The sequence below is a fragment of the Erpetoichthys calabaricus genome, chromosome 17 (assembly GCF_900747795.2).
Source record: "Erpetoichthys calabaricus chromosome 17, fErpCal1.3, whole genome shotgun sequence".
Taxonomy (NCBI): Eukaryota; Metazoa; Chordata; class Cladistia; order Polypteriformes; family Polypteridae; genus Erpetoichthys; species Erpetoichthys calabaricus.
This window is the reverse complement of record NC_041410.2, coordinates 82,169,105-82,194,128: the sequence shown is the minus strand read 5'-3', so window position 1 is coordinate 82,194,128 and position 25,024 is coordinate 82,169,105. Positions and strand designations below refer to the sequence as shown.

At 43.1% G+C, this 25,024-nt stretch overlaps 2 protein-coding genes across 3 annotated transcripts in view; one reads left to right on the top strand and one right to left on the bottom strand.

Annotated features, from left to right (window-relative positions):
* The window catches only part of LOC114667785 (probable DNA double-strand break repair Rad50 ATPase), a 79,867-nt gene that overhangs the window by 43,694 nt on the left and 11,149 nt on the right, over nt 1-25,024 (bottom strand). The window contains exon 1 of one of the 2 annotated variants that reach the window (XM_028823236.2): nt 18,655-18,775. The exons of the other annotated variant lie outside the window; for it this stretch is intronic. The gene's annotated coding sequence lies outside the window, so the exon portion shown is untranslated. Of the gene's footprint in view, nt 1-18,654; nt 18,776-25,024 lie in introns of those variants that run through there. 2 annotated transcript variants of the gene reach the window in all.
* Nucleotides 4,856-25,024, top strand: part of LOC114667467 (nuclear receptor subfamily 5 group A member 2-like) — a 41,956-nt gene continuing 21,787 nt past the window's right edge. Inside the window, exons 1-2 of the mRNA XM_051920903.1 lie at nt 4,856-5,004; nt 18,672-18,787. Coding sequence (XP_051776863.1) covers nt 4,926-5,004; nt 18,672-18,787 — 195 coding nt within the window. The 5' untranslated portion in view covers nt 4,856-4,925. The remainder of the gene's footprint in view (nt 5,005-18,671; nt 18,788-25,024) is intronic.

Here is a 25,024-nt window from a genome sequence, read left to right as displayed (position 1 = left end):
GTGCAAGAAGGATTTTTACTAAGAATGTAAGATCCAAGTTAATTTTAATAACAAAATTCGCATAAGAGTTTGCTTAAACTGAAACGAAAAAACTCGAATTATAGAATTTTTGTACATGCTTCATATTTAATTATCAAATCATTCCAGTAGCTGTATTTGTAACTATTTTGAAAACCCTCAGTGTACGAAGCATAAACATGCATGAAGCAAAAATCACGTTTTGACTATTTGAATAAGATAGACAAAAGCAAATAAAGTAAACAAGCTGGATTAGATAAATTGAATAACAGCAAGTAAACATAAACGTGAGAAAAAACAAACAAAAAAAAAAATGTTGCAAATCGGAAACCAGAGAGAGACAGCAGTCAAGATCAGGCTCCAAGGAAGAGCAGGACGTCAGGTTATTTGTCCTTCTAACAGACGGCTCATCATAAACATTCACACAGCTTTTACAAATCCCATACCAAATGGCATATAGCAGAGACATATGCATTGCATTCGAACAGATGGCACATCAGAAACATTAGCACTCCTTTTACAAACCCATACCAAATGGCATATAACAGAAGCATATGCATTGAATTTTTCATTCCAACAGATGATGCATCATAAATATTAATAAGTCTTTTACAACTCTCATACCAAACAGATGCTGTGACCGTGTCTCTTCGGAGAATCCTTGGGTACTGCTGGTTTGACTTTGTGTTGCTCATTCTGTCCCGAATAAAGCACATGACCGGCACTGTGAGGGAGTGTTAATTACAGAACTACGATTCCCGAGGGTAATCCGGCACGCAGGATCATTGTTGAGGACCCGAGTTGCTGGACCAGGCCAAGGGGACTCCCACGTAACACCTGGCTGCGGCAGATAGAGGGTCATTTCCGGAGGGTGGGACTGAACGGTGTGTCTGTTTGTTATTCCAACAGATGGTGTATCAAAAACATTTATAGTAATACATTTTATTCCTACAAATGTTTGAGAGCAACACCATGTTAATAGGGCAGCATGGTGGCACAGTGGTAGTCCTGCTGCCTTGCTGTAAGGATACCAAGGTTTGCACCCCATGTCTGTGTGGGTTTCCTCCGGATGTTCCAGTTTCCTCCCACTGTCCAAAGTCATGCAGGTTAGGTGACTTGGTGACGCTAAATTGGCCTGGGTGTGTGTGTGCCCTGTGATAGACGGCTAGGGTTTGTTTTTGCCTTGTGCCCTGTGTCACCTGGGACAGGCTCCTTGTGACCCTGGTCTGGATTCAGTGGATTGGAAATGACATGACACTTTAATACTAAAGAGCCATAAGTAGAGGAAGTGATTTTGCTTGACCGTTCTTTTCTGACACACACATTCACGTGGCAGCCTAGCTGACTTTCAGGTAAGGTGTATCAAGTTTTGTGTGGATATCTTCTAACAAACATGCAGCCCATCCTGGACTTAATTCTTCCACGCCTTGTAGCTGAAGCACAACACAGCCAGTAACAGAATAAGGAGATCCAGAAAAACTTTGGAAATAAAACTAAAGCTGCTTGGTTGGACTTGTGCATTGCATGGGAAAAACTTTCAGACTATAAATGTTTTCATGGTGACGTTTGCTTAGACTTTGGCCCACTGAAGTAAAAGTGTTCATCACAGCAGCTCAAAACGAATCTCATAAGTGGCATTGACTGCAGGATTTTCTACTTCCTACATATTATAGCGAGGCCGCACCTGGAGTGCTAGGTATAGTTTTGATCTCCGGACTACAAAAAGGACATAGAGGTGCAAGATAAAGTCCAGAGAAGAGCAACCAGGCTGACTCCAGGACTAGTGGGGATGAGTTATGAGGAGGACCGAAACAGGTGAACCTTTTCATTTTAGACAAAGAGATTAAGAAGTGGCGTGGTCGAGGGGTTTAAAATGGTCAAAGGATTTAGTATAGCAGATCCCAGGTGTTGCTTCAAAATAAATGGTGGAACAAGAACAGAGTTAGAAACTTAAGGGCAGATTTCACACAAATGTTAGAAAGTTTTTCTTTGCACAAAGAACCACAGACACATGGAATAAATGACCAGCCAGTGTCGTGGAGAGCAGAACTCTGTGAACAGGATGGACAAGCTTGTTGGGCTGAATGGCCTGTTACTCATTTCTAATCCTGTCCATCCTCGTCACACCCAATGCAAATCTTAGCATCTTTAACTCTGCCACCTCCAGCTCTGTCTCCTGCTTTCTGGTCAGTGCCACCATCTCCAACCGATTTAACAAAGCTGGTCTCACTACTGTCCTGTAGACCTTCCCTTTCACTCTTGCTGATACCCATCTGTCACAAATCACTCCTGACACTCTTCTCCACCCATTCCACCCTGCTTGCACTCTCTTTTTCACTTCTCTTCCACAATCCTCATTACTCTGTACTGTTGATCCCAAGTATTTAAACTCATCCACCTTCGCCAACTCTACTCCTGCGTCCTCACCATTCCACTGACCTCCCTCTCATTTACACACATGTATTCTGTCACGGTGGTCCTACTGACATTCCTCTCCTCTCTAGAGCATATCTCCACCTCTCCAGGGTCTCCTCAACCTGCTCCCTACTATAGCTATAGATCACAATGTCATCAGTAAACATCATAGTCCAAGGGGACTCCTGTCTATTCTCGTCTGTCAACCTGTCCATCACCATTGCAAATAATAAAGGGCTCAGAGCCAATCCCTGATATAATCCCACCTCCACCTTGAATGCATCCGTCACTCCTACCGCAGACCTCACCACGGTCACACTTCCCTCGTACATATCCTGTACCACTCTTACGTACTTCTCTGCCACTCCCGACTTCCTCATACAATACCCTGTCTTATGCTTTCTCCAGGTCCACAAAGACAATGGAAATCCTTCTGGCCTTCTCTAAACTTCTCCATCACTCCCTCAGGGGAAACATTGCATCTGTGGTGTTCTTTCTTGGCATGAAACCATACTGCTGCTCACTAATCATCACCTCACTTCTTAACTGAGCTTCCACTACTCTTTCCCATAACTTCATGCTGTGGCTCATCAATTTTATTCCCCTGTAGTTGCTGCAGTCCTGCACATCCCCCTTATTCTTTAATATCGGCACCAGTACACTTCTTCTCCACTCCTCAGGCATCCTCTCACTTTTCAAGATTCCATTAAACAAACTGGTTAAAACCTCCACTGCCATCTCTCCTAAACACCTCCATGCTTCCACAGGTATGTCATCTGGACCAATGGCCTTTCCATTCTTCATCCTCTTCATAGTTGTCCTTACTTCCTCCTTGCTAATCCGTTGCACTTCCTGATTCACTATCTCCACATCATCCAACCTCTTCTCTCTCGTTCTCTTCATTCATCAGCCTCTCAAAGTACTCTTTCCAACTGCTCAACACACCCTCGTCACTCGTGAGTAGTTTCCATCTTTATCCTTCATCACTCTAACCTGCTGCACATCTTTCCCAGATGTCTAGCCTTATTTTCCCTCCTTAGTGTCCAACCTCTCATACAACTCATCATACGCCTTTTCTTTAGATAGATAGATAGATAGATAGATAGATAGATAGATAGATAGATAGATAGATAGATAGATAGATAGATAGATAGATACTTTATTAATCCCAATGGGAAATTCACAATTTATCCTTCACCACCTCTCTCTTCACCTTGTGCCTTATCTTCTTGTACTCTTGTCTACTTTCTGCATCTCTCTGACTATCCCACTTCTTCTTCACCATCCTCTTCCTCTGTATACTCTCCTGTATTTCCTCATTCCAGCACCAGGTTTCCTTTTCCTCCTTCCTCTGTCCAAATGTCACGCCAAGCACCCTTCTTGCTGTCACCCTTACTACATCTGCTGTAGTTTCCCAGCTGTCTGGTAACTCTTCACTGCCACCCAGTGCCTGTCTCACCTCCTCCCTAAACTCAACCTTGCAGTCTTCCCTTTTCAACTTCCACTACTATTTGATCCTTGGCTCTGCCCTCACTCTCCTCCAACGTCATCCGGCAGACCACCATCCTTTAACTCTCCATGCAGGTTTTGAACTCCCATTACTTGAGTACTGAGCTAAGCTGACCAAACCAGTTTATCCGAGTGCATAAGAGGTTCAGAACACAGGCCGCGTATACCAACTCCAGGCACTTTGTACCAGGCAGGTCTAAGTGTCATGAGGCCATCACACCACCCAGCGTGCCTCCATTGACAGTTGCTGCTGTGTAATCCTGCCTGCTTCAGTCATCGGTGTCCATCCAATCAGGAAAGAGAGGGGTGTGGTCAGTCCTACAGTATGTTTAGAATGGGACAAATCTGAAAACCCTGTGACAGTGGGCTAAAAAAAGATTCAGGATTCCACTAAATTGAACTGGAAGCAAAAAATATCCACAAAAGAAAGTGTCACACCACAAGTGTAATTCATACCATTAGCACACGTATGTTCATCTCAACTGAAATCCCTTTTCTTACGTTGCAGAGCGCTGGAAGTAGGGGGAGCAGCTAGAGAGCACCTACATGTAGGCACATCTCCGCTGATAAAACTGGCCTGGGAATTCAATCGGTTTGCACACCTTTCTGAATGCCTGCTCTCAGTTTGTCATTAGGGGTTAGTTAAGTGTAGACCGATGGGCAAAAGTGCCAAATGCATTCATTTTAAAATTCAAACCACCATACAGTAAAAGTGTGGAGAAAGTGTAGGGGTCTCAATACTCTCTGACTCCACTGCGCAGTCGGCAGGGACGTAGGCTTCCTTATCAGAAGCAGTGCCTTGTGTGATTTGTGCAGGTATCTACTTTTCAGGTCAAAGGCTCAGTTCCTCTGCCACAGCCAGGGAGGAGCAGATCATTTATGGCTCCTGAGCGAGGACAAAGTCTCCAAGCAGACATGACAGCTTTCTTTTCTTCCCATTCCCACCCTGCTATGGTAACACTTGGAATGCTGCGCTCTCTAAAATGAACGACTGCCATGTTCGGCCCTCAGTTGAAGATGACTTTAATGGAAGTATAGTAGGGCCAGATCCATCTCCGGCTGGTGAGTATGTTCTTACATTTGTTCTTTGGATAGATCATTTAAGGAAATCAATTTAGAAATGATTACTAGCATGATGCTTATTACAACAAAGATTCTTTAAAAAAATGTCAAAAAGCACGTTAATTGTGGCCTTTTGCATATCTTAAACCTCCCGTTTCCGATGCTTTTTAAAAATGAAAGTGTTACATCTCATATAATGAGACAGAGTCGGGGGGGAAAAAAGGAGACATAGTAAGGAAGTGAGCGCATGACAATTAAAGCTGAAATGTGTGATGGAGACTTTGAGGGGGCACTCGCACTTACAATCTGTTCTGTTCCTGAGCACGTTTGTCCGCATGAAACCCCCCAACCCCCCAAAAGTCTAGTTGGCTTGACTAGTGTGATCGATCCATGCTGGCCCAACTGTACAATGCCCTGGTCTGGGCCCGGTTCAGTAGGATTTAGAAACAGTGTGATCGTTAAACGTACCCGATCACGGAAAACAGACGCAACGTCAATGATGCGACAAGTCAGTTAACAAATATTTCTCGTTTCATTCGATACCACTGGTTTTTATTCTCACCTTAGATAGATAGATAGATAGATAGATAGATAGATAGATAGATAGATAGATAGATAGATACTTTATTAATCCCAAGGGGAAATTCACATACTCCAGCAGCAGCATACTGATAAAGAAAATATTAAACAGTGATAACAATGCTGGGGGAGGAACGATCTCCTCAGTCTGACAGTGGAGCAGGACGGTGACAGCAGTCTGTTGCTGAAGCTGCTCCTCTGTCTGGAGATGATCCTGTTCAGTGGATGCAGTGGATTCTCCATAATTGATAGGAGCCTGCTGAGCACCCGTCGCTCTGCCACAGATGTTAAACTGTCCAGCTCCATGCCAACAATAGAGCCTGCCTTCCTCACCAGTTTGTCCAGGCGTGAGGCGTCTTTCTTCTTAATGCTGCCTCCCCAGCACACCACTGCGTAGAAGAGAGCACTCGCCACAACCGTCTGATAGAACATCTGCAGCATCTTATTGCAGATGTTGAAGGACGCCAGCCTTCTAGGGAAGTATAGTCGGCTCTGTCCTTTCTTGCACAGCGCATCAGTATTGGCAGTCCAGTCTAATTTATCATCCAGCTGCACTCCCAGGTATTTATAGGTCTGCACCCTCTGCACACAGTCACCTTTGATGATCACGGGGTCCATGAGGGGTCTGGGCCTCCTAAAATCCACCACCAGCTCCTTGGTTTTGCTGGTGTTCAGGTGTAGGTGGTTTGAGTCGCACCATTTAACAAAGTCCTTGATTAGGTCCCTATACTCCTCCTCCTGCCCACTCCTAATGCAGCCCATGATAGCCGTGTCATCAGTGAACTTTTGCACATGGCAGGACTCCAAGTTGTATTGGAAGTCTGATGTATATAGGCTGAACAGGACCGGAGAAAGTACAGTCCCCTGTGGCGCTCCTGTGTTGCTGACCACAATGTCAGACCTGCAGTTCCCGAGACGCACATACTGAGGTCTGTCTTTAAGATAGTCCACGATCCATGCCACCAGGTGATGACTGTGAATTGTATTTGGCAAGAAAAGCTGAAAATTCTTTCCTTAACATCGTTTGTCTCCATAAAAATCTTTTCATAAGTGCAGCACAACTAACAGAAAAACGTTGCGCTGCTCACTCAATGAATCTGTTAAGAGGCTAGAGCATGATCCTGCCCTACAAATAAAAATAAATAAATAAGGAAACTCAGGTTGATATGCCTGCTGTCACTAGGTGTTCAGATCTTGTTTTGGCTTCACACAAAGTCGCAAGGTGATGACGAAAGTGTGCCCTGGCCCAGGACATTAAAGCACAGGAGGGGGCACAAGGTGGAACAAACTGGCCTAGCGTGAGAAGACCCTGAAGTGCGAACTGGACTCATCCAAATGGCCGACTAGGAGGGGGTGACATCATCCTGTTGGGATTTTCAGCTGAGCAACAGAAACGATTCACTCCGCTGTGAACACTCCATAAACATGAGTCATTCTGAACGCAGACATCTTCAACCAGGCGACTTGGAATGGAACAAACTTCTAAAAGCGCATTCCTTTTGTGGACACGATTAGCTGCACCTGCTTGTATTCAAATGTGAAAGCCTTTCAATGTAACCCTGGGGTACATCTGCACACGTCCGGCCATCTTACTGCCACCTACAAGCCTGCAATTGACAGCCACAGCTCTTCAGTCTCCACGTCCTTGTGTCTGTTTGAGGCTTTGTTGCTCGTTTATTATATTATATCACAATATAATAGGCAGGAGATTGCACAGCTTACAGGCGAGCACTGCCAGATCGAGGAATGGCTTCTTCTGGGATGCCATTAGACCAGGGGTTCCCAAACTCCTGGGGGCTCACTGTGCCTGCAGATTTCACCTGATGATAGTGCTGATCTCAATTAACTAGCTGATATTTTATTTCTCTTATTCTACATTCAGAAAAGCACAGCAGCAGGATTTTTTTTTACATGTATAAGACATTTAGAAATATTTCAATTATTGCTCTAGATTTGAATGCTTAAGTCTCTTCTGTTGCTTTCATTATATTTTGCCCTTCCTCTGTGCAGTTTTCCCCCTTCTTATTAATGACAATTAAAAACGAGCAGAGCAGACTGCCAGGCAAACAACACTGAATCGTGAAAGAGTGCAACTACTTTAGCGTCAGACCAACTAATTAGTAAATAATGGATTAAATAAACAAGTAGAATGAAAATCAAGATGAAAATATTGTTAAAAAGAAAAAAAAATACATTATAATTGCTTGGTACATTTTTATATACAGTGGTGTGAAAAACTATTTGCCCCCTTCCTGATTTCTTATTCTTTTGCATGTTTGTCACACAAAATGTTTCTGATCATCAAACACATTTAACCATTAGTCAAATATAACACAAGTAAACACAAAATGCAGTTTTTCAATGATGGTGTTTATTATTTAGGGAGAAAAAAAATCCAAACCTACATGGCCCTGTGTGAAAAAGTAATTGCCCCCTTGTTAAAAAATAACCTAACTGTGGTGTATCACACCTGAGTTCAATTTCCGTAGCCACCCCCAGGCCTGATTACTGCCACACCTGTTCCAATCAAGAAATCACTTAAATAGGAGCTGCCTGACACAGAGAAGTAGACCAAAAGCACCTCAAAAGCTAGACATCATGCCAAGATCCAAAGAAATTCAGGAACAAATGAGAACAGAAGTAATTGAGATCTATCAGTCTGGTAAAGGTTATAAAGCCATTTCTAAAGCTTTGGGACTCCAGCAAACCACAGTGAGAGCCATTATCCACAAATGGCAAAAACATGGAACAGTGGTGAACCTTCCCAGGAGTGGCCGGCCGACCAAAATTACCCCAAGAGCGCAGAGACGACTCATCCGAGAAGTCACAAAAGACCCCAGGACAACGTCTAAAGAACTGCAGGCCTCACTTGCCTCAATTAAGGTCAGTGTTCACGACTCCACCATAAGAAAGAGACTGGGCAAAAACGGCCTGAATGGCAGATTTCCAAGACGCAAACCACTGTTAAGCAAAAAGAACATTAGGGCTCGTCTCAATTTTGCTAAGAAACATCTCAATGATTGCCAAGACTTTTGGGAAAATACCTTGTGGACTGATGAGTCAAAAGTTGAACTTTTTGGAAGGCAAATGTCCCGCTACATCTGGCGTAAAAATAACACAGCATTTCAGAAAAAGAACATCATACCAACAGTAAAATATGGTGGTGGTAGTGTGATGGTCTGGGGTTGTTTTGCTGCTTCAGGACCTGGAAGGCTTGCTGTGATAGATGGAACCATGAATTCTACTGTCTACCAAAAAATCCTGAAGGAGAATGTCCGGCCATCTGTTCGTCAACTCAAGCTGAAGCGATCTTGGGTGCTGCAATAGGACAATGACCCAAAACACACCAGCAAATCCACCTCTGAATGGCTGAAGAAAAACAAAATGAAGACTTTGGAGTGGCCTAGTCAAAGTCCTGACCTGAATCCAATTGAGATGCTATGGCATGACCTTAAAAAGGCGGTTCATGCTAGAAAACCCTCAAATAAAGCTGAATTACAACAATTTTGCAAAGATGAGTGGGCCAAAATTCCTCCAGAGCGCTGTAAAAGACTCATTGCAAGTTATCGCAAACGCTTGATTGCAGTTATTGCTGCTAAGGGTGGCCCACCCAGTTATTAGGTTCAGGGGGCAATTACTTTTTCACACAGGGCCATGTAGGTTTGGATTTTTTTTTCTCCCTAAATAATAAAAACCACCATTTACAAACTGCATTTTGTGTTTACTTGTGTTATATTTGACTAATGGTTAAATGTGTTTGATGATCAGAAACATTTTGTGTGACAAACATGCAAAAGAATAAGAAATCAGGAAGGGGGCAAATAGTTTTTCACACCACTGTATTATATATAAATCTCTCTATATATAAAAGAAAATCCTGGAATGGAAAGCAAATGCAAGGCTACGATACGTGATAATCTCGAAAGACATTTTAAAGACCCGCGAGACCAAGGAGACTTGCCACGGTACGTCTCGCGGGGACCGTAAACATGAGACTTGGTGCCAAGAGATTGTCCCAGGGCCGTAACAAAAAGGACAGCGGCTGTACAGGCTTTAAAAAGATCGAAGGGTAGCGCGACAGCAGCTACCCCAACTGAACAGGAGCAGCGTTATACATCCTGCAAGAAAGAATTCAGCCACGCCTGGGGCCAGAAATAAAAGACAGGTATTGCTTTTACAACGTCACGCGAGACCATGAAGTGAGCCATCATTTAAAACAAGTCAACAGACCTCTGAGCTAGCAGTTGTTGGATTGCTTTTGGCAGGCAAGCATCATGTGCTCCGAGCTCGTAAAACAACGACATGCGACAGGCAGAAGAGGCAGCTAGCAAGCTGCAAAAAGATAGCAAATGATCCAAAGGCATATCGTTAGCGTACGTTCAGCCACAACACACTTCACAACACGAGCAGTATTATATGTCTGGGAAGAAAGAGTTGTAACCACGCGCTGGGCAGGACATAAAGAAACAAGTATTGTTTTTACAAAAGTTTTTAAAGAAAAAGTGAAAATAATGCATATGTAACAATTCACAAGAAAATAACAATCTCTTTAAATTGGTCCTTTCATCGGATTAGCTCTATTTCAGATGTGCAATGGCAAAATGGGGGAGGCAGCTTGATGAATGAGGTCTCCAGGACTTAAAACAAATCCAAATCATATTATGTGATATCATCTAATGTGAAATTCTACTCCGTACTTCTAGAATTTTTATTTTTATACTGTATTGAGGATGTATTCTGTTCTATGTATTGTACTGTATTGTATTGACCCCCTTCATTTGGACACCCACTGCACGCCCAACCTACCTGGAAAGGGGTCTCTCTTTGAACTGCCTTTCCCGAGGTTTCTTCCATTTTATCCCTACAAGGGTTTTTTTTCTGGTCTTCTTAGAGGGTCAAGGCTGGGGGGCTGTCAAGAGGCAGGGACTGTTAAAGCCCATTGCGGCACTTCTTGTGTGATTTTAGGCTATACAAAAATAAATTGTATATCCGGTAAACCAAACACAGGGCTTGGCGAGCGAAGCGAGCAGGGGGCAGAGCCCCCTAGTATATATATATATATATTATATATATATATATATATATACACACACAAGTAAGCCCGCGATTCGCTAGCGAATTGGAAATCCAAGAATGGCAATCAGTTTCTGTTCCGTCCGATATCTGGATGGATGACATATCATGGAGGGTGGGTGCGTCTGGGGAAATGTCATTTAATTACATAAGCATATCTGTAGTAAAGCGGTCTCGTTTTGTGGAGACGTGATTCCGTTGCCTTTGCTGACACCGACTGCTGGCAGAGTGGAGCACAGCAAGTTCAGTTTACAGGTTGTGGTGTTCGTGTGCCAGCCACTGAGTGTGGGAAGCCGCTGGGTTAGAGTCTGTGATCGATATGTGATCTATATTACCGGCACAGTGGATTAGAGCAAGTGTAGCTCACAGGTTGTGTTGTTTGGGCGCCACGTACTGACTCTGGGAAGCCGCTGCGTTTGACTCTGGGGCAGGCGCCACGGCGCATTACGTTGTGTTATTTGGGTGCCACCTACTGACTCCGAGAAGACCCTGCATTTGACTCTGGGGCGGGCGCCACCACGTTTGACTCTGGGGCGGGCGCCAAACTGAATGACCGTTATGTGATCTACATTACTGGCACAGTGGATTAGAGTAAGTGTAGTTTACAGGTGGCGGGATCATTGCAGTGCGCGTGACATCCGGTTTACAACCTTCTCGTCCATATTTCTAACCTTTCTGTGGCTGTGTCGTTAGCTATGGGCGGGCTCATTGCAGTGCGGCAGTGCACTTCGATGCGCCCTGCGTCCATAACCTTCAGTTAGTAATATGGATATATATATATTTTTTTTTACCAAAAACTTAGTTTTCTAATTTCTATATTGTTCCCAAAATACAGAACTTGGGATGTAACAGTTCACTTAATTAGCCCAGGAGTCCAATTAAAACCAGAAGCCGATTGGAACAAAACCCTGCAGGCACAGGGGGTCCCCAGGACCGACTTTGAGAGGCCCTGAGTTAGACTGATGAGCACATCACCACTAAAGCCGACTGTCCACGCTGGTGTGACTTAGACTGCACTTTACAGTTTGTTTCAGTAGCCTCGTGTGCTAAACTGTGTGCTGCTACCTTTTTAACTTGCTGCTAATTGGAGGCCACGCTGCAATAATATTTCTTTTAGCTATAGTTATCTTTCTTTACTTGTGTACAAATGTTATTTTGCTCTGTTTTTTGTGTTTATCTCTGAAACCTTTATCGTTAAGATTTCGGGGTTAAGGGGCTGCTTATGGGGTCCTCTTTATTATAAAGTTTTTTTTAATGGGGTTATCATGGACACTGTTTAATTCCTGGGACCCGAGTACCTACTTTCATTTCTGCATATGGATGTTGGAATGACAATTAAGGTCCTTAATCCTTGAATATAATATCTTCTTCTTTTGGCTGCTCCTGTTAGGGGTTGCCACAGTGGATCATCTTCTCCCATATCTTTCTGTCCTCCTCATCTTGCTCTGTCACACCCATCACCTGCATGTCCTCTCTCACCACATCCATAAACCTTCTCTTAGGCCTTCCTCTTTTCCTCTTCCCTGGCAGCTCTATCCTTAGCACCCTTCTCCCAGTATCTCTCCTCTGCACATGTCCAAACCAACACAATCTCTCCTTTCTGACTTTGTCTCCCAACCGTCCCACCTGAGCTGACCCTCTAATGTCCTCATTTCTAATCCTGTCCATCATTTGGGTCGAGACGTGATCATCTCGGAGAGACACTTTGAAGTCCTGTGACACTACTTGCACGTTACGCCCTACTCACAAACAATATCTCTGAGACACTTTAACGTCCTGCGAGACAAGGAAGTGAGACAGAAGGACAGCTGCTGTACAGGCTTTTAAATGATCGACACGCAACGCAACATGCAGGTCACGCAGCAAGGCAGCAGCTGAATTGTCCGCATATCTCCTTAGCGTGCGTTCGCAGCACGAGCAGCAGAGACGCAAAGTGGCTAGCGTGCCCCCGGGGGTGGGCGAGCAAAGCAAGTAGGGGGCACAGCCCCCTAGTAATACAATATAATGGACTCCATTTCCCAGCTGCCCTGAGGGTATTGCCCTGATTGGATGTCTGTAACAGGTGCAGGGGCTGCTGGGGACAAGAAAGGCCTGTGGGAACTTTAAAAGGGAGTCGGCTAAACAGAGAAGACAGCACCGTTGCTTGTTTGTCAGCGCTGTCGCCGTTTGGCCTGTGTGGGTATTACGTGGGTGTCCGGCGTTACTGTCTTGATCGGACACAAGTTTTGCCTCGTGCCTGTCTGCATCGTCTTCATTGGAGGAAGCGCTCCCACGCATCTCATCCTGAAACGCTTCAGTAACGGTAGGACAAACTTTACATTCACCTCCACAGTTCACAGGATCTGTCACACCATACCCCCAAAACCCTCTCCCCCCCCAACTTAGTTCACATCTGTTACATGCAACTCATTCATGGATATCGTTGTGGGTGTTTATTGTTGTGTGTTGTATTTGTTATCGCTGTAGGGGACAGGGGAGGGTTACCCGATTATTTGTTGTTTATATTTACTTTCCATTTAATGTATTATTCATTAATTTATTTGATTTTGTATCTCTGTCTGTGAGTGAGAGCCAATGCTGGGGTGCGTTCCTGGAATCCCCACCAAAAAAATAAACATCACCGTCCTATCAATGGTATGAATCTCAGTGGCACCGGACCGCTACAATATAATATTATAATAGAATATAAATTTCCTATCTTAAGCTTCTGTAAAAGTTTTAGTTTAATTTAATCTATTGGAACCAATCGCAATGTCACCGTTTCATTTTTTTTGCTATTGTGAACATTCCTGCCTGGATCACAGACAGCCAGCAGGACACACAGACGTCCCATAGCACACATGATTTATTTACAGCACAAACACACTTTCTTTACCTTCTTTCTTCTTTCTCCTCCACTCCTCCCGACTCTGGCTCCCATGTGCAGTGTCTGCTGGCCCGTTATATAGGGCACCCGGAAATGCTCCTGGTGTCTGATGATGTGCATCCGGCAGCACATCCCGGTATAACGGAAGAGCTGCTCTCCAGGGCTCAGCAGTAAGTGTAGCACCCCCTGGCGGCACCAGCAGATCCCAACAGGGCTACACCAAACTCCAACTCCCAGGAGGCACTGCGGCAACCATCTAACATTCTGGGGGAGGTAATGCTCTGGCCATACGTGCTCCACCCCGCTGCTCCCAGCATGGAGGTGTCCCAGCCAGGCATGAGCCCCAGCCGTCCTCCACACTATGTAGAATTAATCTTTTTCCTGTTTTGACATACTGCGGTGGGCTGGCTCCCAGCCCGGGGTTTATTTCCTTCCTTGTGCCCTGTGTTGGCTGGGATTGGCTCCAGCAGACCCCCGTGACCCTGTAGTTAGGATATAGCGGTTTGGATAATGGATGGATGGATGTTTTGACATATCTACTATGAGAGAATAATAAAGTTATCTAAGGGGTCACGTAAATATTTTGAGGAAATGTAGTTATTGCCCATATTAATATCTAGACTAGGAGCCCGCACTGAGACAGTGCATTGCTGCACCCACCACACGACGAATCACCCAAATTAGGACCAGAGTGTAGCGGGTGACACGTCAACACCACACTAGAACAATGGGAGTTTTATTTTATTTATTTATTTATTTTTTACAGCGCCTGGAGTGCTAATCCTGCCCCCAGCCCCCGAGTTCTCCCAGTAAGTTGAAGGTCTGGCTGCAGGTTAACGTCATACCCAGGACAGAACAATTGCAGGTTCAACGCCTGGCTCAAGGGCCTAACGAAGTGTCATTGATCCTAAAAGGACTATAAAGGGTTAAGCAAGCCAGAGTGTGTGAGCAGCAAACAGAACATTCTAGGTGGTGATTTAGGAAAATGGCTGATGTCACATAACAGAGTAAGACTTGACAGAAGTTTCATAAAAGAAGGCTAAGAGCTGAACTGAAGACATGTTTGAAATGTAGCGGAAGGAGACTTTTATTCTGGGAATGTAAACGGACAGTAAACATCTCATGGCTTTGGAGCCGATCAGAGTGGATGTCAGATGATGCGTAAGCATTACTTCAGCACTGTTACGTAACTTCAACTGTCTAGAAATATGGGACTGTAACTTTGCTCTGTGACCATTCCTTCCCAGACTGCTGTGTGTATCCCTCTTCGTGAAGATAAATTAAAAATGAAATGAACAAGCTTCCTGCTGCCTGGTTCTTCGGGTTGATTGATTATTTAAATACTAAAAGAGCTCCTAGATGAGGACACATTTTCGTGCATTAATATATTTCCTGCTTATCTCTTCCACACTACTATATAATAAAACGGTAAGGTCAGTGTGTCCTGTCCTCTTGAGCAATCTGATTGGTCAGTTTGGTGTTGGTGATGCGATGAAAGATGAAGTGCGAGTATGAGACGCATGAAGAGTAAAGACGCATGCTTTAAAGATGGGACGTATAAAACTGGACAAGAGGCAAGAAAGGCGCTTCAAACATAACGACAGAGTCTGAGAAACAGGCCTTATGGGAGCACCCTTGGGAGATGGAGGGCCAGTGCAAAGAGGTTCACACACGCAAATATGGAGGAAAGGAGCTGAAGGTAAACGTTGGGCAAGAGATAGCAAATGTTTTGGATTTTTTCTGTTACCCGTCTCACACAGTTACAATGGCTAGTGTCAAAATAAAACACTACTGTGTGTGTGTGTGTGTGTCCAGTCCAATCTCATTGGTCGATTTGGCTTTGGTCTGATTGGTCAGTTAGGCTTTGGTTGCCCAGTGGTTGTGATGATGAGATGATACTTTAAGGGTGTGAAGTTCAATTCCTGCTTTGGATAATTAAAATGGGGCTCTTCAAAAACAACAAATACAATAAATTACTGAGTGGCACTGGGTCACTAAATACTAACAAAGTGCAACCCAAGACAGCTTCAATAACAGAAAGTGTTCAGAACAATAAGAATGAGGTTTCCCACAGTGGGGGTCCATCTGCCGTTGGTGGCACTCAAAAGTCAAACAGGAGGTGAGCAAAGCGAGACTCTGAAAAGACGAATTTACAGCAACGCAATCGAGAGACAGAGAGAGGCACACAAGCACAACAAGGATAGAAAAGCACAGGGGGAATGCTGAGGGTACACGTAAGGCAAGAGGTACCAAGTATTTTTACATGTATTATATTACCTGGCATTGCTAGCGTTATTATATTTTTATACACAAGTTGTTTTTATCACTGTTAGGGTGATATCTATTTAGACCATTCTGTTAATGTGTCCATCTTGTTTATTAGTGACAAAGCTGTCCAGGTTGTTAGATGTGACGTCACTGCAGCACATTTATCTGATCAACTGATTGATAGATAGACAGTAATAGATGTGAAAGGCACTATATAATAGATAGATAGATGTGAAAGGCACTATATGATAGACAGAGATAGATGTGAAAGGTACTATATAACAGACAAGAGATATAAAATAGATAGATGTGAAAGGCACTACAGATAGATAGATATGAAAGGCACTATATAATAGATGGATAGAGAGATAGATAGACAGAGATGTATACAGTGCATCCAGAAAGTATTCACAGCGCATCACTTTTTCCACCTTTTGTTATGTTACAGCCTTATTCCAAAATGGATTAAATTCATTTTTTTCCTCAGAATTCTACAAACAACACCCCATAATGACAATGTGAGAAAAGTTTACTTGAGGTTTTTGCAAATTTATTAAAAATAAAAAAAGCTGAGAAATCCCATGTACATAAGTATTCACAGCCTTTGCTCAATACTTTGTCGATGCACCTTTGGCAGCAATTCCAGCCTCAAGTCTTTTTGAATAGGATGCCACAAGCTTGGCACACCTATCCTTGGCCAGTTTCGCACATTCCTCTTTGCAGCACCTCTCAAGCGTCATCAGGTTGGATGGGAAGCGTCGGTGCACAGCCATTTTAAGATCTCTCCAGAGATGTTCAATCGGATTCAAGTCTGGGCTCTGGCTGGGCCACTCAAGGACATTCACAGAGTTGTCCTGAAGCCACTCCTTTGATATCTTGGCTGTGTGCTTAGGGTTGTTGTCCTGCTGAAAGATGAACCGTCGCCCCAGTCTGAGGTCAAGAGCGCTCTGGAGCAGGTTTTCATCCAGGATGCCTCTGAACATTGCTGCAGTCATCTTTCCCTTTATCCTGACTAGTCTCCCAGTCCCTGCCACTGAAGAACATCCCCACAGCATGATGCTGCCACCACCATGCTTCACTGTAGGGATGGTATTGGCCTGGTGATGAGTGGTGCCAGGTTTCCTCCAAACGTGACGCCTGGCATTCACACCAAAGAGTTCAATCTTTGTCTCATCAGACCAGAGAATTTTCTTTCTCATGGTCTGAGTCTCCTTCAGGTGCCTTTTGGCAAACTTCAGGTGGGCTGCCATGTGCCTTTTACTAAGGAGTGGCTTCCGTCTGGCCACTCTACCATACAGACCTGATTGGTGGATTGCTGCAGAGATGGTTGTCCTTCTGGAAGGTTCTCCTCTCTCCACAGAGGACCTCTGGGGCTCTGACAGAGTGACCATTGGGTTCTTAGTCACCTCCCTGACTAAGGCCCTTCTCCCCCAATCGCTCAGTTTAGATGGCCGGCCAGCTCTAGGAAGAGTCCTGGTGGTTTCAAACTTCTTCCACTTAAGGATGATGGAGGTCACTGTGTTCATTGGGACCTTCAAAGCAGCAGAAATTTTTCTGTAACCTTCCCCAGAATTGTGCCTCGAGACAATCCTGTCTCGGAGGTCTACAGACAATTCCTTTGACTTCATGCTTGGTTTGTGCTCTGACATGAACTGTCAGCTGTGGGACCTTATATAGACAGGTGTGTGCCTTTCCAAATCATGTCCAGTCAACTGAATTTACCACAGGTGGACTCCAATGAAGCTGCAGAAACATCTCAAGGATGATCAGGGGAAACAGGATGCACCAGAGCTCAATTTTGAGCTTCATGGCAAAGGCTGTGAATACTTATGTACATGGGATTTATCAGCTTTTTTTATTTTTAATAAATTTGCAAAAATCTCAAGTAAACTTTTTTCATGTCGTCATTATGGGGTGTTGTGTGTAGAATTCTGAGGAAAAAAATGAATTTAATCCATTTTGGAATAAGGCTGTAACATAAAAAAATGTGGAAAGAGTGATGTGCGGTGAATACTTTCTGGATGCACTGTAGATAGATAGATAATTTTATTTGTCTGCAAAAGGAAATTAAAACTTTCCAGAAGCTCAAGGTAACAAATATATGCATTTAAATCTAATAACAATCCATCCCCCAAATACACATACAAACTTGTGGCTTCAGTAAGGGAGCTGCTGCTGATCCCAGGCTTGGAGGAGCAGGTAAGCTGCGGTCAGATCCGCTCAGTTGTTCTGCAGGTTTACAGGAGCAGGCTCGCCCTGCAAGGCTGTGCATATTTTTTGCAATGTGATTCTATCGTCTCCACTAGAGGGCAGCAGAATGGTGTCCCCAGAGTTACTCAGCCTTAACAGGGTAAGGACAGATCATTAATGTTACCCCGAGTCAAACTTGGGAATAAGAATTCCGAGCCCGAATAGCATTCAGGGTTAACACCCAGGAGGTTAAAGCGCTTCCAGTGGTGCCAAAACCTTTGTCATGGTACCCTTCATCATTCATGTTAAAAGGAATCCTTCACCCAAAAATGGCAACACACACATGTATTCTTTGTTAAAATGCTGTTAAACTAATACCTCAGGAAAAGCACAGCAATACACACAGGGGAAACAGTCCTACATGATTAAGCGTTTTAAGTGAAGACCCGTCTCTTCCCCTCATCCACTGCTCATGAATTGTCTCATTCCCACGTGAAGTTTTCCTCTGCTCAGATAACACAAATGAAATGTGAAACTGAAAAGTCGTGTAAGGTGGCACCACACTGACATCTTACTTTAGTGATGAGGAGTATGGAGCCCACACCTGCTGTTTTGATCGTGAAAAGGCGTGTCATGAAATAAAGAGATGGTCCTCAACTGTTACCCCCTCATACCTCTGTTTGCCTTGCAGGTCTTTATCTGGATCCAGCATGTGAGCAGGACGCCGCCGAAGGAGAGCTATGCCCAGTTTGTGGGGACAGAGTTTCAGGATACCACTATGGCCTGCTGACCTGTGAAAGCTGCAAGGTACAAAAAAACAAAAAAGTGAGAAACAAAATGACTAATAAATCCGTGTAGTGCCATGTTGTACAAACAGTTAAGTGTAATGGATGGCCTAAATTTAGTCTCAAGGCGAGATATGAAAAGAGTTCAGGAGTTTTTACGACAGACTTCTCTACCAAACGGGCACTGGTATGATGCTGGGACTGGGAGTTGGAAAAAAGATCTTAGATCTCCACCATACTTTATTTGAAGTTTAAGTGGTAGCCTTCTTATAATTAATCCTACAGAGTCATGATCGGTCGTGTAGTGTGACATCCCCCACACTCCATGAGCAGCTTGTGATTTTCTTGCAGGTTATATGGGTGGGCTGTGTGTGTGATTTGACAACGGATGACGGCTCAGATGAAAGCACAAATACCTATCAACAAACAGGAATGAGGCCAATCAAAGTAATAAGAAGAGGAGCAGAGAGGAGAAATGGCGGCGTAATTGGTATTCTGGAAGAGTCGAACTGAGGAAACGCTCCTGGGACGCTGCCCCCTGCACAAATGTCTATTGGGCATCTTGTCTTTGTCATACCAGAGCAGAATGAAGAAAGAAAGATAAAGGTACTCCATGAGGATTAGCTGCCAATCGACACGTTCAGGAGAGAGTCGTGTAACCTGACATCCTCATGGAGGTGAGATCCAGCAGCGGCAGTCATTAAGTTTGAGGCGCTCTCTGACCACAGACGGATGAAAAGCTTTACGCAAAAACGAATTTGCAGCTCAACTTGGTGTTTCACCAAATGAACTGCATTTTGATTCCAGCAAAATTAATGTGATTTACACAAGAAGAAAGCTGGTTAGGGAATGTCTGGAAGCTTTCTCATGCTTTAATAATGCATGTGTCGAAGTGTCAAATAAAGACTTGTAGTGGGGTAATAATCACCGAAAGTGTGCACATCCTGAACTAGGACAAGGCGGCTGCTAGGTGAGAGTCAGCGCCCGATTGTGAGCTGCTTGGCAGCGGCGACTTTGCGAGTCCCGAGTTGTTCTGTGAAGAAAACGCATCGATGGGCATGAAGGACTGTTTTGGTTCGTCTGTGTGAGGAAATTAAACAGCATATCAAAAATGTACAAGAGGCTTAAATAGAATTGATTTAGATGAGATAAACCTTATTCATCCCAAGGGGAAAATTAAATGCATAGAGCAGCAGAAATCTAAAAAAACAGATTCACGGGACAAATACTACAATAAATCTATAGTTAATGTATATTGTGTGAAACTTACAAAATGAACGAGAATTAAAACAAAACTGAGTGCCATTAGGAACAATGCTGCACATCCTCGCTGTGACACCCCAATAGTGAAGACTTCCAGCCAACACATCATTCAACAGAAGAGGGTCAAGAAACACTAAGGGAGCTCCATCATACTAACAACAATACGTCTGCATAATGCCTCATTGGGACTGCCAAGTATGACGTTTACTTTTTTAAAATTTTCTATTTTATTACAGTTTTTCTCAGTTGCTTTGGTGCATTTCTCACAACAGACTTAACATTTGCATAATAGCGAGTGCATTTCTCAAAACACTTAGTGCAAATGGCAAAACATCATGGATGACCAGCAAAAGCAGGTAACCTCTTCAAAATCCTTAATCCATGCCTCAAAAGCAAGTATTTACATCGCTGAATATGTCAGTGCCATCAAAATGCCAAGTCCATGAATCATCGTCCACGGACATGACAGCCAAAATGTAAAGTCATGTTATCAATATAAAATTGGCACAATGTAAACATTTTCTGATGCACAAAACATCTGAATGACAAGGGCAGGAAACATAAAAATACAAAACACCGATTGCGGGAGATTGATTCAAGAAGAATATTTTATTGATTGCACAGGTATATGGTGACATACCATGCACTGCACTTGGAGTCTAGCAAAAAAATGCATTTCAATACTTTATGCATAACGTATGAAATGAAGGAAAAAAATTACAACATCGAAAACAATATATACATACTGAAACTCTAAATGCGCTCTACAATTGCTGCTGATCCTGTATATTGGGCCACATGTTCTCATCCACATCACAACGGATATCTTCCTTTGCAATGCAGCGTGGAAAGAACCTCCTAGAATGTCTTATCCAGCCTCTGCAGGCGTCTGCTGTTATATCCCCACACGCAGCTTCCATGGCAGCAAGCAGTGTCATTTGTGTATGTGGGTTATGCTCATATACCTTCCACCTCTAAACTTCAGTAAATCAGGAAGGATAGTTGCTTTGAAAACCAACACAAATCGCTCCAGAAACTCCTTTCTTCCTAGTGCCATACGACTTTTCAATAAGAAATATCAGAGATAATGTTTAAGGTTTTGGTATATATCCTGTTACCTTTTTTTTTTTTTTGGTATAATTATGTTTTATCTAACTGCCTTACCTTAACCTTTCTTATTTCTATTTGTCTGTTTTATTTCATTCTGTCTGTTACCCGTTATTAGATGCAACTGAGAAGGCAAATTTCATGTTTTCCTGTGTAAACATGACTAAATAAAGAAACCTAACCTAAACCTAACCTAACCTAAACCTAACCTCCAAGCTGAGAAGAACTCCTCAATTGGGTTGAGGAATATGGAGGTAGGAATTCCATCAGCATCCTGGGGTGGTTGGCAAACCATTGTCCGATTAGGTTGGAGTGATGGAAACTCTATCACAAATGATCACATACTGTGGTACATTTTCTTGACCGATCTCCTCTTCAGGAATGAGATCCCTGTAGAGGGTGTTCAAGAAGGTCAGCAGATGTTGGGTGTTGTATGGCCCCACAAGAGGAATAGGAGTGTGGACCCCATTGTCCAAAATAGCCGCACACATAGTGATGTTCCCACCCCGCAGGCCTGGCACGTCAACAGTAGCTCTCTGTCCAATCAGATTACGCCCTCATCTTCTTCCTTTGGCCAAGTTGAAGCCAGCCTCATCCATGTACATGAAAATATGTGGTGGTTCACTTGATTCCAGGTCCATTATACGCTGTATCAAACAAGATACTACAGTAAGTTTGATGTAAAATGCATTTTCATTTTGGAGACAATAGAGTCAAATCTAACATTCATGTTGCGTTCACAGCGGTAGAAAATGTGTCAAGGTGAAATCAACTGTACTGCATGTCGATATACAATGTTGGAGTATTTGCTGTACAGTAGATTACAGTTACAGTATTACTGCACATGTTCAATACAAACCAAAAAAGTTTTGTAGAAACCTATAAAATACACTTGACAGCCAATTATCTTGAACACTTTTGACTGCAATGACTTACACAATGAAAAAATGACAAGTTTGTCTGGAGTGTAAGACTATGCAAAAGAGGGCTACACAATGCATTTTGATCATCATGACATAAGCAACCGCTGATGCATGATATAGCTGAGAATTGCACATAAGCATCTGCCTGAGTGAACTAAAGCAATTGCAAAATGACGAAAACACCCAGAAATTGCTGTTATGATGTGCACAACTGACTAAAGGTTGTGCGAATTGAACGAGCAGTTTTGAGAACCGCAATTCTGTTGTGAGAAATGCACCAAAGCAACTGAGAAAAACTAATCATGCTGGTGTGTGTTCAGACCACAGTGTGTGAGTATATATGTTTATTGGTCTATCTATTTATGCATTTTTTTTTTTTAATAGAAGAGTGTCTAGGTCTTTCCTGATGTTATAAGCTAGTGGTGATAGTTAAATATGTCATCATTCAAGTCATAGCAAGATGGAAGAAGCTCATACATACACTTCATTTTACACACTGCAGGACAAAAACGTAGCAACTCCACTGACCAACATGATGTGACATACCAAGTTTTTTCATAGTTAGTGAGAATTACCTTCATGCTGGGTGCTATAAGCCTATTGCCTGCTGAGGTGCTGACCGATGTGCACACACACCTGAGGACACTGCAGGGCCAAAGTGCAACCAGAACTTTCCAGTTTAGTGATGGAGTCAATAAATTCTCTGCATTAAAATGAAGACGGCGTTTTCTTCTTATCACATGCTTGCACTTCCAGTTAAAGCTTTTTCTCAGTAAAGGCTGCACAGCCAAGTCACCAAAGAAGGATGGAAACTCCAGGACCATTTGCTCTCTTAAAGTTGGCCATGGTCATTTTAAAAAAAGAAAGCAGACAAAACGATAACAGTAATATATCAAGCACAAGACATCAGGCGGATCAGAATGGGGCTGAGTGACATCCGATTTTCACCCACCCTTGAAGAGTACCGTGCTAAATTTGAAGAAGCTGTCAAGGAAGTCCCTGATTCATGGAAAAGAAGCCAGCAGTTTGATGTTCTCATCTCAAAGAAGCAGAGCCCTGATGCAGAAAGAACAGGGGCCTCATGTATAAACGGTGCGTACGCACAGAAATGTTGTGTACGAACGTTTCCACGCTCATATCACAATGTATAAAACCTAAACTTGGTGTAAAGCCACGCACATTTCCACGGTACCTCATGCCCTGGCGTACGCAATTTCTCCGCCCGGTTTTGCAGACTGGCGGCACCCAGCGTCAAAGCAGTGCTACTGTTCCTGTGTGATCACCCTTTCTTTCTTAGATCCACATTCCTGACACAGCTTTATAAATACACTGAAACTAACTGCATATTGTTTATTAGTGTAATGCATCTGATTGTAATTAACCTGCAGCAATATAATGGTCCAGGGAATAGCCATAGTATTCCAAATACCATAACTGCTTTAGCGTTGTAACTCTCACTGCATCTTCTTCTTCTTTCAGCTGCTCCCGTTAAGGGTTGCTACAGCAGATCATCTTTTTCCATATTACTCTCACTGCACCACTCGGAGTATTTATATCACTGTATCTGAGTGGGGAATCACAGCAGCAGCTGATCGGAAAGAGAATTATCGGTACACAGCATGAAGCAGACGCTGCCTGAGCCACGGCAAAACGTTGCAGAGACTTCCCTGTACGGACTTCACGGTTTAGAAAAAGAACTCTAAACGCACTCAATCAGTCCATCAAACGCTCCTTGTAAAACTGTTTGTACTTATAATTACCTCACTGTAAACTTGCACTAGTTATAATATTGCACAACCTGCACCACTTTATAAAGCGCGTATTTACATGATGACGATATCATTTTTAAGATGAAATGCAGCAAAATATGTTGATTATACAGATAAAACTAACTTCATTTAAATAATCGGTATTGTTAATAATTAAACATGTGAGGACACGGTGCCGCAGTGCTAGCTAGTTCAGGGATTGTTCCTGCATTGCGTTGTATTCTTGATGGTGCCGACACGACACTGGAAGGATAGACGGAGAGAATAATTAAACATTTACTACGAAGATATTTCAATGTTCCTTAAAAGTTTTGAAGAATCGGTGTTCTAAGCTTACAAATGGCTTCACGTCTATTACAGAGCTGATTGTGTGGCGATTGGGTATTTGGAGAAAGAAAAGTAAGGACAGGAATTGGAGGTTAGTACGTTTGAAAGAGACAGTACTTCTGTAATAAATTATTTCATCGAAGGTCACGCATGGCGCAGCAAGCTTCTTGCGTGAGATATCAACAATCACTGCGCCACCGTGTTCCCATTTTTAATAACATGCTTTCATTCCTATCATCATGAAAAAGATATCACGTATACATCTCAGTATTTTAATTATTCAGAGAGCTGTAATATCACGAATGTAATGGATTATGTGTCCTGTCGGAGAAAGAGAAAGCTTGTTTAAGAAGCAGGTAGTGATTCATACACACAGAGCACAAAGAAGATCAAATACAGAACAAAGCATTTAACGTGCTACTTTAGTTACAATGGGATTTGAGAAACTAGTAAATTAAACAATTTTAAGATGAAGTTTATGATGTTCTACTTTAATGGCAAAATAAACTACGTGATTAAAGTGGAAATTTCGAGATTAAAGTTGACATTTCGTGCTTTTTCCCCCCACTGTCTGCCTATTTTTTTTGTCTGTACCCTAATAAGCTTTCATATGACACTCAGACGGTGGGCTACGACTCACCTTTTCACGGCGTCTTTGATATGTGACTTCTTTTTTATTTCGGGCACTGTGCGACTTTGTGAACTTGAGCTTTCGAGTTTCTCCGACACTCTGTCACTTGATCAGCTTCCTTTTGTTGATTATACCACCGTTTAAACCAACAAATAGTACGTTTTTCCTTTGCCTCCACTTGGTATTCGCTGAAATTCTTATATTTTCCCCTGTGCTTTTCCCATCGTCTTTTCACAGAA